General features: G+C 45.5%; 1 protein-coding gene across 1 annotated transcript; it reads right to left on the bottom strand.

The window, feature by feature from the left end:
* Positions 1 to 328: 328 nt before the first annotated feature.
* On the bottom strand, positions 329 to 14,813 carry LOC124028942 (cysteine--tRNA ligase, cytoplasmic-like). The gene is made up of 8 exons (XM_046340833.1): positions 14,685 to 14,813; positions 12,117 to 12,350; positions 3,801 to 3,936; positions 2,084 to 2,180; positions 1,889 to 1,987; positions 1,484 to 1,633; positions 943 to 1,083; positions 329 to 447 (listed from the first exon to the last, which is right to left on the bottom strand). Exons 1-8 carry the CDS (start codon positions 14,704 to 14,706, stop codon positions 355 to 357), a joined length of 972 nt encoding a protein of 323 aa, XP_046196789.1. The 5' UTR covers positions 14,707 to 14,813; the 3' UTR covers positions 329 to 354.
* Between the last annotated feature and the right edge of the window lie 227 nt (positions 14,814 to 15,040).

Here is a 15,040-nt window from a genome sequence, read left to right as displayed (position 1 = left end):
GTTCGTTCCAGTCAGTGGCAGCAGAGAACTGGAAGGAAAGGCGACCAAAGGAGGAATTGGCTTTGGCTTTGCTATGGTGACCAGCGAGCTGAGATAGGGCGGGGCTTTACCCAGCAGAGACCCCCAGTGGGTTTGGCAACGAGTATGAAGCGGGGGCCAGCCAACGAGAGCGTACAGGTCGCAGTGGTGAGTAGTGTATGGGGCTTTGGTGGCAAAACAGATGGCACTGTGATGGACTACACTCAGTTTGCTGAGTAGAGTGTTGGAGGCTATTTTATAAATGACATTGCCGAAGTCAAGGATCAGTAGGATGGTCAGTTTTACGAGGGTATGATAACAGAGACCATCTCTCCCTTACCCGAAGCCATTGTCTAGGATCTTCTTCACAAAGTCCACGATCTCTGGGCAGTACTCGCTGACGCGGGTGAGTACGTCTGGGGGAAGGACCTGGGGGGGTTAAACACAGAAGAGCTGGGGGAATCAGTCATTTTAACTACCATCATCGGATTGGCACTAGAAATGTAGTCATTTTAATAGTAAAATAGGATTAACAATTAGAAATATTCATGTTATATTACTGCTAAAATACTGTATGGTTTATGAGACAGGGCCCTGTGTTTTTTACATTATCGTGTGACATAAGATTTGATCCTGTGCTTTAACTCTTATCCAGAAATGAGAAGACATTATCTGAGGATGGTGCTGAACCACCGGACATAAAAAGAAAAGAGGACAGTTTGATAAAAACACCTTAAATAAAATAAAAAGGTTCAAATTCAGGTCATGTGACACAAGTTGTGCTTCCACCTACATTCATGATGACTCATCTGATAATGAGCATTGACACTAGAAAAGGTCATAGTAAAATACAATTAACAATTAATTATAAATATAAATGTTATATGAATGATAAAATATGGGTTGTGTGTGCTTCCACCTTACATTCAAGGCGTCCATGTCGCTGTGGTACTCCCCTTCCCAGAACTTTGGAAGAAGAGAGAAGATGGAGTTCTCGGTCACCTGACTGCCAAATTGAGCATCCAACCAATCAGACAGCAGGTCTTTGGCCTTCTCCAGTAACACCTTCAAAAAGAACCAAAAGAACACATTTGACTTCGGTGTCTTCGGTCTCTGGTGTTCTTTTTCGTACAGTGTCGTCGCACGGGAGGTTGGTGTCACCTTAATCAGGGAGGACAGGCTCGTGGTAATGACTGGAGCAGCATCAGTGGAATGATATCAAACACACCCAACACATGGTTTCCAGGTGTTTCCATGGTTTCCAGGTGTTTCCATGGTTTCCAGGTGTTTGATGCCATTCCACGTGCTCCGTTCCGGGCCATTATTATGAGCCTGTCCTCCCCTCGACTGTGTCGAGACAATCAAATGTGACTTGACTAGGTAACTCAGTCCAAACCTCTGGGAGTGTATGAGACTTGTCAGGAACCGTAGAGATCCATGTTGTACAGCAGGGGGGAGATCTTACCTGAGCCAGGCGTTGTACGTCAGCCTCCCCAGCCTTGCTCTCCACCGCCCCCTGCAGGGGTCCCAGAGCAGCAGCGACGGCAGAGTCCAGCCTCTCCAGCATCTGTTTCTTGTCTGGGTCTGTGGTCTCGGCCAGCTTGGCCTGGAAGGGCTGCAAATGATATGGAGTGAATGGGATGTTAGAGGTGGTAATGTGGCACCCAGCGCCCAAGTTCACCACTCTCTCTATATATATGGGACGGTTCATTCTCACCCCCCCATTACAGAGGTGGACTTTAGAACCTGAGAGTATGCCCAGGACATGCCACTGGTCCACAGATGACCAATCACGTAGCCACACCTGTAAATAATGACAGATCCATATGTCATGAACTTTGTAGACACTATAAAGAGTTTGATGTCTTACCCCTCTGGCACTAAGGACATCCTGCAGTACCTGGGCAGCCGCTGGCTTCTTCTCTCTGTACTGTTCCAGAAGGTAGTTCTGTCTGGCCCGCCTGATGATCTGACACACAGACAAATGATCGCTGACCATTCAGCCAACGGTTCAGTTGTCACAACAGAAGGGCGAGACATGTGGTTTTGTACCACTGCTGGTTACCTTGTCGTCTATGTCCGTAATGTTCATGCAGTAGAACACGTCATATTTGAAATAGTTCATCAGAATCCTTCGGAGGATATCAAAAGATATGTAAGATCTGAAAAACAAAAAGGGATCAAATCATTTCATTTGGACGCACATCTTAACACTGAAACTGATCTAAAGGTTCTACAGCAGGAAATAGTGTTCGTTCTAGACTATTATTTTCCAGAACCAGTTATAGCCAGAAGCCTGAATGTAATGTGACCAGCTAGTACCATTTATGGTTATACTACCGTATTCCTGGAAAAGGTTGACTTGCACTTTCGCTTTCACAATGAATGTCCCCTTTTACTGTACCCATCCGGTGTATGTGACAATACATCTATCATTATTATAATCTTCAGGACATGAGTCATGACAAGCGATGGAGACAGTAGCTAGGAGTATTCTGTGAAAATAGTCATTACCGTGGTGTACCGAGCATCACGAAGACAAGGGCAATGGTCAGGAATATTTTATATTGGGCTATAGACTATACCTATTGGACAATAGACTAAACCTATTGGACTATAGACTAAACCTATTGGACTATAGACTAAACCTATTGGACTATAGACTATACCTATTGAACTAAACCTATTGGACTATAGACTATACCTATTGGACTACACCTATTGAACTAAACCTATTGGACTATAGACTATACCTATTGAACTAAACCTATTGGACTATAGACTAAACCTATTGGACTATAGACTACACCTATTGGACTATAGACTATACCTATTGGACTAAACCTATTGGACTATAGACTATACCTATTGGACTATAGACTACACCTATTGGACTAAACCTATTGGACTAAGACTATACCTATTGGACTATAGACTACACCTATTGGACTATACCTATTGGAAAACCTATTGGACTATAGACTATACCTATTGGACTATAGACTACACCTATTGGACTATAGACTACACCTATTGGACTACACCTATTGGACTATAGACTACACCTATTGGACTACACCTATTGTACTATAGACTACACCTATTGGACTATAGACTACACCTATTGGACTACACCTATTGGACTATAGACTACACCCTATTGGACTATAGACTACCCTATTGGACTATAGACTATACCTATTGGACTATAGACTACACCTATTGGACTACACCTATTGGACTATAGACTACACCTATTGGACTATAGACTACACCTATTGGACTATACCTATTGGACTACACCTATTGGACTACACCTATTGGACTATAGACTACACCTATTGGACTATAGACTACACCTATTGGACTATACCTATTGACTACACCTATTGGACTATAGACTACACCTATTGGACTATAGACTACACCTATTGGACTATAGACTATACCTATTGGACTATAGACTACACCTATTGGACTATAGACTACACCTATTGGACTACACCTATTGGACTACTACCTATTGGACTACACCTATTGGACTATAGACTACACCTATTGGACTATACCTATTGGACTACACCTATTGACTACACCTATTGGACTATAGACTACACCTATTGGACTATAGACTACACCTATTGGACTATACCTATTGGACTACACCTATTGGACTATAGACTACACCTATTGGACTAAACCTATTGGACTAAACAGCTCTTTGCTGTGAGGTGTGGCTTTCACAAACTGCTCGTCTTGTTATTTCCTGAAGTGAACTTTACCTGGCATGTCCCATGTGAGAGGCATCATAGACAGTGGGTCCGCAGCAGTACCACGACACCTTGTTTCCATTCTGGGGAACAAACAGCTCCTGCAATAACAACAGTCTGATATTAATTACAGTACATTTAGCAGACACTTTTATCCAATAATAACAGTCTGGTATTAATTACAGTACATTTAGCAGACACTTATCCAATAACAACAGTCTGATATTAATTACAGTCTGGTATTAATTACAGTCTGGTATTAATTACAGTACATTTAGCAGACACTTTTATCCAATAACAACAGTCTGGTATTAATTACAGTCTGGTATTAATTACAGTACATTTAGCAGACACTTTTATCCAATAATAACAGTCTGGTATTAATAACAGTACATTTAGCAGACACTTTTATCCAATAATAACAGTCTGGTATTAATTACAGTACATTTAGCAGACACTTATCCAATAACAACAGTCTGATATTAATAACAGTACATTTAGCAGACACTTTTATCCAATAATAACAGTACATTTAGCAGACACTTTTATCCAATAATAACAGTCTGGTATTAATAACAGTACATTTAGCAGACACTTATCCAATAACAACAGTCTGGTATTAATAACAGTACATTTAGCAGACACTTATCCAATAACAACAGTCTGATATTAATAACAGTACATTTAGCAGACACTTTTATCCAATAACAACAGTCTGGTATTAATTACAGTCTGGTATTAATTACAGTCTGGTATTAATAACAGTACATTTAGCAGACACTTTTATCCAATAATAACAGTCTGGTATTAATTACAGTCTGGTATTAATTACAGTCATTTAGCAGACATTTTATCCAAAGCGACAGTCACATTCTATGTATGGTCTTTGGAATCGACACTTATCCAAGTGCCATGCTCTACAACTGTCTGGATGGGATTAAATGTAAACCTTTATGTTGTACATTGACATCCAGTGTCCTTCTTTCCTATTTGATCAGAAGCATTCAGCCATCTGAAATGGCTCTCAAACGAAAAACAAAAGAAGGTCAACATGTCACCTGGTATTAGGCTGTTGTAGAGTCGCAGCTTTGGCAGGTTGGACAGACCAGGGGTGCTGGACCCTATTTCCCTTTACTAAAAAAACAGAGGACATATTTAATAAGAACATTAGGCAAACTTTTCTCTGAAGAGGACATATTGAATATCTCTGGAATTTTGTGATTTGACAACTGTCTCAGGGTATGCAAGACATTAAATGACAACAGTCTCCAGACAGGAACACCATTCTGATGACAACCACACTTTCCAGACAGGAACACCATGCAGTCTGATGACAACCACCCCTGGTCTCCAGACAGGAACACCATGCAGTCTGATGACAACCACCCCTGGTCTCCAGACACCATGCAGTCTGAACACCATGCAGACAGGAACACCATTCTGATGACAACCACCCCTGGTCTCCAGAGCACAGGAACACCATGCAGTCTGATGACAACCACCCCTGGTCTCCAGACAGGAACACCATGCAGTCTGATGACAACCACCCTGGTCTACAGGAACACCATGCAGTCTGATGACAACCATGGTCTCCAGACAAACACCATGCAGTCTGATGACAACCACCCCTGGTCTCCAGACAGGAACACCATAAATGTAACAGGAACACCATGTTGTGACAACCACCCCTTCTCCAGACAGGAACACCATGCAGTCTGATGACAACCACCCCTGGTCTCCAGACAGGAACACCATGCAGTCTGATGACAACCACCCCTGGTCTCCAGACAGGAACACCATGCAGTCTGATGACAACCATGGTCTCCAGACAGGAACACCATGCAGTCTGATGACAACCACCCCTGGTCTCCAGACAGGAACACCATGCAGTCTGATGACAACCACCCCTGGTCTCCAGACAGGAACACCATGCAGTCTGATGACAACCACCCCTGGTCTCCAGACAGGAACACCATGCAGTCTGATGACAACCACCCCTGGTCTCCAGACAGGAACACCATGGTCTGATGACAACCACCCTGGTCTCCAGACAGGAACACCATGCAGTCTGATGACAACCACCCCTGGTCTCCAGACAGGAACACCATGCAGTCTGATGACAACCACCCCTGGTCTCCAGACAGGAACACCATGCAGTCTGATGACAACCACCCCTGGTCTCCAGACAGGAACACCATGCAGTCTGATGACAACCACCCCTGGTCTCCAGACAGGAACACCATGCAGTCTGATGACAACCACCCCTGGTCTCCAGACAGGAACACCATGCAGTCTGATGACAACCACCCCTGGTCTCCAGAGGACATGCAGTTGATGACATGGTCTCCAACAGGAACACCATGCAGTCTGATGACAACCACTGGTCTTGCAGTCTGATGACAACCACCCCTGGTCTCCAGACAGGAACACCATGCAGTCTGATGACAACCACCCCTGGTCTCCAGACAGGAACACCATGCAGTCTGATGACAACCACCCCTGGTCTCCAGACAGGAACACCATGCAGTCTGATGACAACCACCCCTGGTCTCCAGACAGGAACACCATGCAGTCTGATGACAACCACCCCTGGTCTCCAGACAGGAACACCATGCAGTCTGATGACAACCACCCCTGGTCTCCAGACAGGAACACCATGCAGTCTGATGACAACCACCCCTGGTCTCCAGACAGGAACACCATGCAGTCTGATGACAACCACCCCTGGTCTCCAGACAGGAACACCATGCAGTCTGATGACAACCACCCCTGGTCTCCAGACAGGAACACCATGCAGTCTGATGACAACCACCCCTGGTCTCCAGACAGGAACACCATGCAGTCTGATGACAACCACCCCTGGTCTCCAGACAGGAACACCATGCAGTCTGATGACAACCACCCCTGGTCTCCAGACAGGAACACCATGCAGTCTGATGACAACCACCCCTGGTCTCCAGACAGGAACACCATGCAGTCTGATGACAACCACCCCTGGTCTCCAGACAGGAACACCATGATGCAGTCTGATGACAACCACCCCTGGTCTCCAGACAGGAACACCATGCAGTCTGATGACAACCACCCCTGGTCTCCAGACAGGAACACCATGCAGTCTGATGACAACCACCCCTGGTCTCCAGACAGGAACACCATGCAGTCTGATGACAACCACCCCTGGTCTCCAGACAGGAACACCATGCAGTCTGATGACAACCACCCCTGGTCTCCAGACAGGAACACCATGCAGTCTGATGACAACCACCCCTGGTCTCCAGACAGGAACACCATGCAGTCTGATGACAACCACCCCTGGTCTCCAGACAGGAACACCATGCAGTCTGATGACAACCACCCCTGGTCTCCAGACAGGAACACCATGCAGTCTGATGACAACCACCCCTGGTCTCCAGACAGGAACACCATGCAGTCTGATGACAACCACCCCTGGTCTGGTCTCCAGACAGGAACACCATGCAGTCTGATGACAACCACCCCTGGTCTCCAGACAGGAACACCATGCAGTCTGATGGAAACCACCCCTGGTCTCCAGACAGGAACACCATGCAGTCTGATGACAACCACCCCTGGTCTCCAGACAGGAACACCATGCAGTCTGATGACAACCACCCCTGGTCTCCAGACAGGAACACCATGCAGTCTGATGACAACCACCCCTGGTCTCCAGACAGGAACACCATGCAGTCTGATGACAACCACCCCTGGTCTCAGACAGGAACACCATGCAGTCTGATGACAACCACCCCTGGTCTCCAGACAGGAACACATGGATGGAAACCACCCCTGGTCTCCAGACAGGAACACTATGCAGTCTGATGACAACCACCCCTGGTCTCCAGAGCAGGAACACCATGCAGTCTGATGACAACCACCCCTGGTCTCCAGACAGGAACACATTTACATTTACATTTAAGTCATTTAGCAGACGCTCTTACACCATGCAGTCTGATGACAACCACCCCTGGTCTCCAGACAGGAACACATTTACATTTACATTTAAGTCTGATGCAGTCTGATGACAACCACCCCTGGTCTCCAGACAGAACACATTTACATTTACAGGAACACCATGCAGTCTGATGACAACCACCCCTGGTCTCCAGAACACATTTACATTTACACAAGTCATTTAGCAGTGCAGTCTGATGACAACCACCCCTGGTCTCCAGACAGGAACACATTTACATTTACATTTAAGTCATTTAGCAGACGCTCACCATGCAGTCTGATGACAACCACCCCTGGTCTCCAGACAGGAACACATTTACATGCAGTCATTTAGATGACAACCACCCCTGGTCTCCAGACGGGAACACATTTACATTTACATTTAAGTCATTTAGCAGACGCTCTTACACCATGCAGTCTGATGACAACCACCCCTGGTCTCCAGACAGGAACACCATGCAGTCTGATGACAACCACCCCTGGTCTCCAGACAGGAACACCATGCAGTCTGATGACAACCACCCCTGGTCTCCAGACAGGAACACATTTACATTTACATTTAAGTCATTTAGAACACCATGCAGTCTGATGACAACCACCCCTGGTCTCCAGACAGGAACACCATGCAGTCTGATGACAACCACCCCTGGTCTCCAGACAGGAACACCATGCAGTCTGATGACAACCACCCCTGGTCTCCAGACAGGAACACATTTACATTTACATTTAAGTCATTTAGCAGACGCTCTTACACCATGCAGTCTGATGACAACCACCCCTGGTCTCCAGACAGGAACACCATGCAGTCTGATGACAACCACCCCTGGTCTCCAGACAGGAACACTATGCAGTCTGATGACAACCACCCCTGGTCTCCAGAGCACAGGAACACCATGCAGTCTGATGACAACCACCCCTGGTCTCAGACAGGAACACAATGCAGTCCAACCACCCCTGGTCTCCAGAGCACAGGAACACCATGCAGTCTGATGACAACCACCCTGGTCTCCAGACAGGAACACCATGCAGTCTGAAAACCACCCCTGGTCTCCAGACAGGAACACCATGCAGATGACAACCACCCCTGGTCTCCAACAGGAACACCATGCAGTCTGATGACAACCACCCCTGGTCTCCAGACAGGAACACCATGCAGTCTGATGACAACCACCCCTGGTCTCCAGAAAGGAACAAATGCAGTCTGAACAACCACCCCTGGTCCCAGAGCACAGGAACACCATGCAGTCTGATGACAACCACCCCTGGTCTCCAGACAGGAACACCATGCAGTCTGATGACAAACCCCTGGTCTCCAGACAGGAACACCATGCAGTCTGATGACAACCACCCCTGGTCTCCAGAGCACAGGAACATCATGCAGTCTGATGACAACCACCCCTGGTCTCCAGAGCACAGGAACACCATGCAGTCTGATGACAACCACCCCTGGTCTCAGACAGGAACATCATGCAGTCTGAAGAGCACAGGAACACCATGCAGTCTGATGACAACCACCCCTGGTCTCCAGACAGGCAGTCTGATGACAACCACCCCTGGTCTCCAGACAGGAACACCATGCAGTCTGACAATGGTCTCAGAGCATTGAACACCATGGGCTTGGCCTTCATCAAAGATTAGGCCTGCTCCAGTGACTTATTTGAGTCCATATTGAACAGGGGCTTGGTGCATGTCAAAAACATCTGAAGGAACACAAGTGATGAAAAAATCCAAACAATATGGAAAAGAGTCCAGAAACAAAGGGGTTCTTGGGCACTGACAAATCAATGACTAAAACACAGAGACTCCATTATTGAACAGGGGCTTGGGCTATATCTGACACTATGAGTCCATATTGAACAGGGGCTTGGGCTATATCTGACTATGAGTCCATATTGAACAGGGGCTTGGGCTATATCTGACACTATGAGTCCATATTGAACAGGGGCTTGGGCTATATCTGACACTATGAGTCCATATTGAACAGGGGCTTGGGCTATATCTGACACTATGAGTCCATATTGAACAGGGGCGTGGGCTATATCTGACACTATGAGTCCATATTGAACAGGGGCGTGGGCTATATCTGACACTGAGTCCATATTGAACAGGGGCGTGGGCTATATCTGACACTATGAGTCCATATTGAACAGGGGCTTGGGCTATATCTGACACTATGAGTCCATATTGAACAGGGGCGTGGGCTATATCTGACACTGAGTCCATATTGAACAGGGGCGTGGGCTATATCTGACACTATGAGTCCATATTGAACAGGGGCTTGGGCTATATCTGACACTATGAGTCCATATTTAACAGGGGCGTGGGCTATATCTGACACTATGAGTCCATATTGAACAGGGGCTTGGGCTATATCTGACACTATGAGTCCATATTGAACAGGGGCTTGGGCTATATCTGACACTATGAGTCCATATTGAACAGGGGCTTGGGCTATATCTGACACTATGAGTCCATATTGAACAGGGGCTTGGCCTATATCTGACACTATGAGTCCATATTGAACAGGGGCTTGGGCTATATCTGACACTATGAGTCCATATTGAACAGGGGCTTGGGCTATATCTGACACTATGAGTCCATATTGAACAGGGGCTTGGGCTATATCTGACACTATGAGTCCATATTGAACAGGGGCTTGGGCTATATCTGACACTATGAGTCCATATTGAACAGGGGCTTGGCCTATATCTGACACTATGAGTCCATATTGAACAGGGGCTTGGCCTATATCTGACACTATGAGTCCATATTGAACAGGGGCTTGGGCTATATCTGACACTATGAGTCCATATTGAACAGGGGCTTGGCCTATATCTGACACTATGAGTCCATATTGAACAGGGGCTTGGCCTATATCTGACACTATGAGTCCATATTGAACAGGGGCTTGGGCTATATCTGACACTATGAGTCCATATTGAACAGGGGCTTGGGCTATATCTGACACTATGAGTCCATATTGAACAGGGGCTTGGGCTATATCTGACACTATGAGTCCATATTGAACAGGGGCTTGGGCTATATCTGACACTATGAGTCCATATTGAAAGGGGCTTGGGCTATATCTGACACTATGAGTCCATATTGAACAGGGGCTTGGGCTATATCTGACACTATGAGTCTATATTGACAAGGGGCTTGGGAAATATCTGACACTACAAGTCCATATTGAACAGGGGCTTGGCCTATATCTGACAATATGAGTCCATATTGAACAGGGGCTTGGCCTATATCTGACACTATTAAGCTTCTATGAAGCTCTTGCCCAATATACTGATCCTGAAATAATGAAGGATAGGCCCACCAGCTTTAAATGTAGCAGCTCATTTTAGAGGGTCTGTCAGCAGAACACAAGGGTATTGCCAGAAGCCTGAATCTAATGTGACCAGCTAGTACCATTTATGGTTATACTACCGTATTACTGGAAAAGGTTGAATTGCGCTTTCGCTTTCACAATGAATGTCTCCTTTCACTGTACCCATCCTGTGTATTTGACCATAAAACTTTTTTTTAAACAAGTGCTGGAGACAGTAGCTATGAGTATTCTGTGAAAATAGTTGTGATTGGTATACCGAGCATCACGAAGCAAACGGTACAACGGTCAGGACTACTCTCACAGAATAATCTTAGCTACGGTCACCGTCTCCAGGACTTGTCATAACTCATGTTCTGGAAAAAAATAACTAATGTTATATTGTCACATACACCAGATAGGTGCAGTGAAAGGTGACATTCATTGTGAAGGTGCAGTGAAAGGTGACATTCATTGTGAAAGGTGCAGTGAAAGGTGACATTCATTGTGAAAGGTGCAGTGAAAGGGGACATTCATTGTGAAAGGTGCAGTGAAAGGTGACATTCATTGTGAAAGGTGCAGTGAAAGGTGACATTCATTGTGAAAGGTGCAGTGAAAGGGGACATTCATTGTGAAAGGTGCAGTGAAAGGTGACATTCATTGTGAAAGGTGCAGTGAAAGGGGACATTCATTGTGAAAGGTGCAGTGAAAGGTGACATTCATTGTGAAAGCGAAATTCAACCTTTACCCGCAAACCACTCCAGCCCCTGATGATGAGATGTGTTTTTGTGTGGCCCCACCCCCACCCACCCCCACCCCCACAAAGGCACCCATCCCTGATTTAAATACATTCAGGATGCCTGATCATAGGTAGAAGAAAGCAATTAATTTAATTGACTATTTAAATAGCTAGCCTTACCGACATTCCAAAGTGACCATGCACTATCGGTCTAGTCTAGGGGGGGGGGGCATGACTGCCCTTGTGCAGTGGACTACTCTAGTCTACGGGGAGCATCCCTATCCTGTCCATGGGCCCTGGACTCTACTCACTGCTGCTATCTGGGCTGGGGTCTCCCGCTGCAGGGCTGCTATGTGCCTGTACCAGCGCAGAGCGTGCACGTGCTGCGGGGCCGGGGGCCTGTGCAGGAGCTCAAAGACCTCCTGGTCCACCCGAGAGGGGCTGAACCCAGCCAGGTAGCTGCGGGAGCTCAGGTACTCATTCAGAGCCACGGTGGCTGTGGCCTCCTCACTTGTGTGCAGCAAGAAGCCATAATCAAAGGCTGTGGGAAACAAGACAGCACACATTCACCCACAGACAAGACACCATTGAAAAACCAAAACTAATTTTGGATTGGTTTCGTCTCTAGACAAGGCAAAGAATTGATGCCCAAGAACGTTGTGCTGCTGTATATGTTAATCAACCCTCTTGCTGATCAATGCAATCTGAAAGTTGACAACTGGCTCAGAGCTTTGGCTATTTCATCTGATTTGGTGTATTAACTTAAAGGCCCAAGCTATCATTTCAACAACCTGACCCTGCCACTATGTTTGGTGAACTGGGGGATGGGAGTCTAACTTGTTCAGAGTTACAGGATCCAATGAGATGTGCCTTATGTACACAGTATATTCATGGTTTATTTACAAATGACAATATAAACAATGCTGTATTAACCTTCCATGTGGGTGTTTTGACCACGTCATTGGTTATGTTAGGACACAGCTGTACTAAGATCATAACAGCGCTGGAGGAACTCTGAACGTCTCCCGTTAACCCTCCTGTTGTTGTTCCTTCCATGTTAATTCATTCTGTGTTCCCGGTCCAAAATGACCACCCCATTATAGCTGATTATAGATCCATATTAATACATATATTATCACCTAATGTTGTGTTAGATATTTTCATCAAGTTCTTGTGAACATTACAAGTGTTGAACTTCTTTGTATTTATGGCCTGTAGGCCTCATTGACCTGAGCTCATACAACTCATTTTTGAGTTTAAAAAAAGCATAATGTATGGATTATTTAGACTATAACACATACTCAGATGAAACATATTGTGCTATTTATCACAGACTACTTTGTGTCAAAGTTTAACAAGGACTATCTCCTCCTCACCAGTGTCATGATCAAAGATAAGAGCCTCAAATACAGTATAGCGTTTGGTCATTGTGCTGCCACAGAATGAATTGCGAACAAGGCCTCAAAAAAGCTTTATATACCAGAGCTGTGAGCAAAGCTCTATGTATCATTGAAACAATATTGCGATTGTTTGTGAAAATACCAACAGGTGTGGATCCCTTGGGGGGAAAGATTCTATTGGGGAAAGGTTCCGGTGGGGGCTGCCATGGAAACCAAGAAGAGGTGTGTGTGTGTGTGTGTGTGTGTGTGTGTGTGTGTGTGTGTGTGTGTGTGTGTGTGTGTGTGTGTGTGTGTGTGTGTGTGTGTGTGTGTGTGTGTGTGTGTGTGTGTGTGTGTGTGTGTGTGTGTGTGTTCGAATACACATGGATGCGGGGGTCTGGGAGATGAAAGTGTGTCCATCTGAGGAATGGACATGTGCCTGAACAAAATGTTATACACTAATTGTAGTCTCACCCATTAATGTCTAATGACCAGTTATATTTGACCAGGAACACCACAGGTGTACAAAAGTTAAATAAAAACACCAAAAAATGTAATGAAAATCATCAAAATGTATTTGGTGTGTTCAGATGCCCTGTGTGGACAACGTTATGGAACCTTATGACAATCAGATTAAATAAACTACATTTTTCAGAGAAACAAAACCTTGTAAATCGGTCCAATTCGACCAGAACACAGCAGGAGGGTTACCAATGGAGAGAGACTGTTTGTAGACCACTAGCAAGCAGTAGCATCAGATATTTTCACAAGTCATCTAGCTAGCTTGTACAATTGATTGTTATTCTACAGAGATTTCCTGGAAAAGGTTGAATTGAATTTTCGCTTTCGAAATGAATGTCACTTTTCACTGTACCTATCCGGTGTATGTGACAATACAGAACATGTTCTTCCCAGCACACGACCAGACAGTACGCTATGAGTAACGTTATTCTACTAAAATAGTCGTGACCGGTGTACCGAGCATCACGCAGCCACCAGTACACCGGTCACGACTCATTTTCACAGAATACCCAGATCTACCGTCACTCTCATGACTCATGTTCTGGACATTCACTGTGAAAGCGAAAGCTTGATTCAGCCCTTTCCAGTAATACGGTAGTATAACCATCAATAGTACTACCAGCTGGACGGCACTTTGATTTAAATACATTCGTGACGCTTGATCACACCGACAGTGTCCACCAGATTTGGCTGTTGCATCAAATTGGATGCGTAGACGGCTTGATAGAAATGGTAGCAGAAGGTGAATGTTTAACTTTTGTTACACGCATCTCCAGATGATGCTGCGTACCATTTTGCACAATGACGCTATAGCTGTGCAGAATGGCATTCATTTCATTGCCTATATAAATAACTAGCCTTACCGTAGCCAACATCCAATAATTTATATTCTGGGAACACGCATTTATTTACCTTGAAGAGACGCTGCTGATATTTGGAAACATGAAAAACATGCGTCGATTTTCAGTACTTACCTAACTCTCCCGAGCTTGACATGTCAACAGTCTGCAATTTCTGATGCAACAATAACGTGCCCGGACGTACACTCTCTCTCTCTAGTCTAGTCTGGACCAATGGCTGTGTTCTCTGGACACCCGCGTTGCCTCCCGTTTTTAATGGTCGTCACTAGTTACCACAGTCACAACCAATCATTCGAGGGAGTGTGAATACGAGTATGCCCGCTCAGAAGACTCGCTTACCCGACCAATCAGATAAGGGAGTGTGATGACGGTGAATTCCGGTTCACGGGAACCGCCTCGTTTTCGAAATCTGAACCAAATTACTAAAAGACATTCGGCAACACGAATTGGCAATGTCACTAAAATGTATA

Source organism: Oncorhynchus gorbuscha, unplaced genomic scaffold (genome assembly GCF_021184085.1).
Source record: "Oncorhynchus gorbuscha isolate QuinsamMale2020 ecotype Even-year unplaced genomic scaffold, OgorEven_v1.0 Un_scaffold_5081, whole genome shotgun sequence".
Lineage (NCBI taxonomy): Eukaryota > Metazoa > Chordata > Actinopteri > Salmoniformes > Salmonidae > Oncorhynchus > Oncorhynchus gorbuscha.
Note: the sequence above shows the minus strand (reverse complement) of the source record. Positions and strands in the feature narration are given on the sequence as shown.

Excerpts from the sequence above, each read along its gene's own strand:
- LOC124028942 (XM_046340833.1), bottom strand. The coding sequence starts at position 14,706 with ATGTCAAGCTCGGGAGAGTTAG. Across the intron at positions 1,634-1,888 it reads ATGTCCTTAGTGCCAGAGGG|CCCTTCCAGGCCAAGCTGGC; the intron begins GTAAGACATCAA and ends TATCATTTGCAG. Across the intron at positions 1,084-1,483 it reads ACGTACAACGCCTGGCTCAG|GTGTTACTGGAGAAGGCCAA; the intron begins GTAAGATCTCCC and ends TTCTTTTTGAAG.